The following is a 3486-nucleotide window of genomic DNA, read 5'->3' on the forward strand; positions in this document are numbered from 1 at the left end:
GCTGCAGCCGGGGCTTTGAGCCCAACGAGGATGGTACAGCTTGTGTGGGTGAGTGACAGCAGAGGTCCCTTGACCCTGGGCCGCTACAGCCTGGCCAAGCTGGTGGGCAGCAGCCCTAGAGCACTACCGTGGGATGCTGCTGCACCCCTGCCAAAAGCTTGGCTGCAAGCTGCCACGTGGCTGCCCAGCCCCTTGCACCCTGGCTCTGTATTTGTTCGTCTTGCACTTCATGCTGAGACTTCACTAACTTCCCTTCTCTTTCTCTCTTGCTCCTTCTCTCCTTTTCTGTGCAGCTCAAGTGGCCTTTTTTGGGGGATACCCTTCCACTGGGAGCTGGCCTGGCTCCCCCCACAGTACCCTCCTCCCTCTAGTCCTCGGACTCTGCCTTTGCCTCTATGCACTTTAAGCCCTGCCTGTAACATGCCAGAGCAGCCTTGGCAGAAGGACCAACCAGCCTCTGCCTGTCTCTCTTTTTCTCTTTTCTCTTCCTCTCCCTGTTGAACTGCCCTGGAAGTGCCGGCTGTGCCCCAGTGGGGTGGCCTGTGATGGGATGGGCACAGAGCCCAGCTGCCCCAGCCATAGGAAGGCTGCCCCCTTGCACTGTGTCTGGGAAAGCAGCCCCGGGGCAGCACCCCTTCGCTGGCACGTCCCCACTCGGTCGCTTGCTCTGTCTCCTCGATACTGTACCGTGTGCCTGCTGGTTTGGCCTGCGATGTGTCTGCTTTGCCTGTCCCCTCCTTGGTGACTGGGACCCCCCTCCCTAGCCCTGCCAGAGGAGGGTCCCCCTGGCCCTGTGGGGGAAGGACTCTCCTGGTCTGTTTTTTTTTAACATATTGACCCCACTGTTTGGAGTTGGACCCTGCTCAGTCTTCCAGCCCCTCTCCCAGAGAACCCTCCCAATAAACTGTATCCTATTAGCCCAGCCTGCTGAGCTGTGTGGGGCAGGGCTGTGCCCGTGCTTCTGCCAGCCCTGCCCTGGGGCTTCACAGGGAGGGGGCTCAGGGCTGGGGAGCACCCCCAGCTTCCCCCAACTCTCCCTGCCCCTGGTCCAGGAGCCAGCTGGAGGGTGCACAGTGGTTCTGGGCAGCTCTGTCCCTGCCCATCCCTGCTCCCGGACCTGGGGCCGTGGGCAGATGTGCAGCACTGGAGGGGTTGGGGTGCAGCAGGCAGCCCTGCCCATGCAGCAACAGGGCCATGCTGCCTTTCCGCTGCAGGCTGTAACCCCCTACTGCTCTCTTCCCCACCACCAGACATCGACGAGTGTGCACAGGGCTTGCACAACTGCAGCCAGCTCTGCACCAATACCCCCGGGGCACACACCTGCCACTGCTGGCCCGGGCTTTCACCCCCTTGATCCCGCTGCCAGCCAGTGCCTGGGTGAGTACCTGCAGGCAGCGGGGGTGGCAGCACACAGTTTCCTCGGGTGCTTGGCTGTGCTTGTATCCCTGATTCCTGCCAACCCAAAACACAGGGGGCAGGAGGGACAGACTGTGGCTGTGTGGGAGTTGGAGTGAGGAGGCATCTGCCACCTGGCAGCTGTAGGGACAAGCAGTGCCAGGACCACAGATGCATGGGCATAAGCACTGGAGCTGCCTTTGTGTGCCAGCTTCATGAGCTGCCCCCTGCCCCTTCATCCCCTGCCCTGCCCATGCCAGACGAGCCCCATGCCCTTAGCATAGCTCTGATCCTCTCCCATTCTCTTCCAGACATAGATGAGTGCCAGCCACAGCCTGGCCCCTGCAACCGTATCTGCCACAACAGCCCTGGCTCCTTCCACTGCCACTGCTGCCAGGGCTTCTCCCTGGATGCAGGCGGGCGCTGTTGACACAACTAACCTGCCCATATAGCCAGGTGCCCCCTGCTCGCCCTCAGCCAGTTGAATAAACCTGTTCCTGCACCAGTTTCCACATGAGTCCTTGTCACCAGAGCCATACAGCTGTCACACAAGGGTGTCCCTGTCCCCCCATGCACTGCCTCATCCCTCCCTCTTATTTGCCCCCATGCTCACCCTCCTTGTGGGTCTCTGTGTTCCCCAGTGCACTGGGAGATGCCCAGCTGGGCTCTGTGCCCTGCTCCGCACTCTGACGCAGAAGGACAGGGACAGGTGTCGGGGAATGAAGCATGGGGTTTATTGAGGAAGGTCTCCATGCAGGGGGGGCCCCAGTGAGAACAGCAGGGCCAGGGCCACCCTGCACAGACGCCATGACCAAGTGAAGGAAGTCCCATGGGTCAAGGTCCTCCCTCCAGGACCCCAGGAAAGCAACGCTGGTTCCATTCAGCCCTGCACACAGGCAGGGTATCTTCTCCTTAGGTGCTGGATGTCACAGGGACCCTCCTATTCAACCCCCCCTCATCTGACCCTGGCCCATGAACCCCCACACTTTGCAACTGGGCCTGGGTGCCCTTCAGGGTCCCCACTGCAGGCCAGGCTGAGAATTGGGTTGCTGGTGGCAGGTGCATGCAGGATACATAGGCAGGGGAGGGCTCAGGAAGGGTCCTGGTGGAGCTCCTTCAGTGGGGAAGGTCATGGTGCAGAGTGGGCAGGGGTCTGCCAGCAGCCAAGTGCAGGCAGGACCAAAAAAAAAGGCGGGCCCTGCCAGGACTCTGCAGGGAGCCTGACTCACCCATGCCACAGCTCAGCCTCTGCTGCACTGGGCCATGCACAAGCCTAGGGCAAGTGGCACAAGGGGCTGGGGAGCTTTCTGGGTCTGGGTGGGGATGGCATCAGCTTGGGCAGGGAGCAGAAGCAAGTGCCCAGTGTTGTGGGCAGTGCTGAAGGATGCTGCTGGCCAGGATGCTGCTGCCAGTGAGGTCAGGGCATCTGGCCAAGGCTGGGGAGCAGCAATGGGCAGCACACAGGGCAGAGCTGGGGCAAATGCATGATGCAGATGAAGCAGCGGCTTCACTGCCCCTGGGCAGTGGGCATGCAGCAGCTGAGCCCACCCTGCAGCACCAAGAGCAGGGTGCTCCAGGGAAGGGGTCCAGCAAGGGCTGGCAGTGCCTGTGGGCTTGGGGTTAATCCCCTCTTCCTTTAAGCGCTGCCTGGGGCTTTGCTGGTCCTGCGGCTTCCCAATGCATGGCACATAGGGTGCTGCCAGCTGGGGCTGCCCACAGCAAGCTGGGGCGAGCTGCTTTGTTTGGGGCAGGAGCAGCAGCACGGAGCACCAGGAGGGCTGCAGGAGCCCCTTGGCACTGGTTTGGCTCAGTGGGAAGCACCTGTGACACGCCAGCCCCTGCTCTCAGTGAGTCTGAGCAGGGGCAGAGCCACTGCGGGGGGCACAGAGCAGAGGGAGGAGTGGGAAGCCCCCCTGGGCAGCCCCCAGCCTCTTTTTCCCACCCACCCTGGGCTCAGAAGCGGGTGCTCTGGTAGTGCAGCCTGCGGAGCTCAGAGAGGCCACTGTCCCGGCAGTAAGAGTCCCCGCAGGAGCTCCCTGCCAGTCACCGGCCCCCCCCACCGCCACCCCCTCCACCACAGCTGCCGCTGGG

At 62.3% G+C, this 3486-nt stretch overlaps 2 protein-coding genes across 2 annotated transcripts in view; one reads left to right on the forward strand and one right to left on the reverse strand.

Moving 5' to 3' along the window:
- Positions 1 to 406, forward strand: part of CRTAC1 (cartilage acidic protein 1) — a gene marked incomplete at its 5' end in the record, with an annotated part of 8401 nt that extends 7995 nt beyond the window's left edge. Inside the window, 2 exon segments of the mRNA XM_010181157.1 lie at positions 8 to 48; positions 294 to 406. Coding sequence (XP_010179459.1) covers positions 8 to 48; positions 294 to 406 — 154 coding nt within the window.
- A 2796-nt stretch (positions 407 to 3202) lies between these two features.
- The window catches only part of GOLGA7B (golgin A7 family, member B), a gene marked incomplete at its 5' end in the record, with an annotated part of 1381 nt that continues 1097 nt past the window's right edge, over positions 3203 to 3486 (reverse strand). Inside the window, one exon of the mRNA XM_010181158.1 lies at positions 3203 to 3267. Within this exon, the coding sequence (XP_010179460.1) occupies positions 3203 to 3267 (65 nt within the window). The remainder of the gene's footprint in view (positions 3268 to 3486) is intronic.

The sequence above is a fragment of the Mesitornis unicolor genome, unplaced genomic scaffold, assembly GCF_000695765.1.
Source record: "Mesitornis unicolor isolate BGI_N332 unplaced genomic scaffold, ASM69576v1 scaffold42683, whole genome shotgun sequence".
NCBI lineage: Eukaryota > Metazoa > Chordata > Aves > Mesitornithiformes > Mesitornithidae > Mesitornis > Mesitornis unicolor.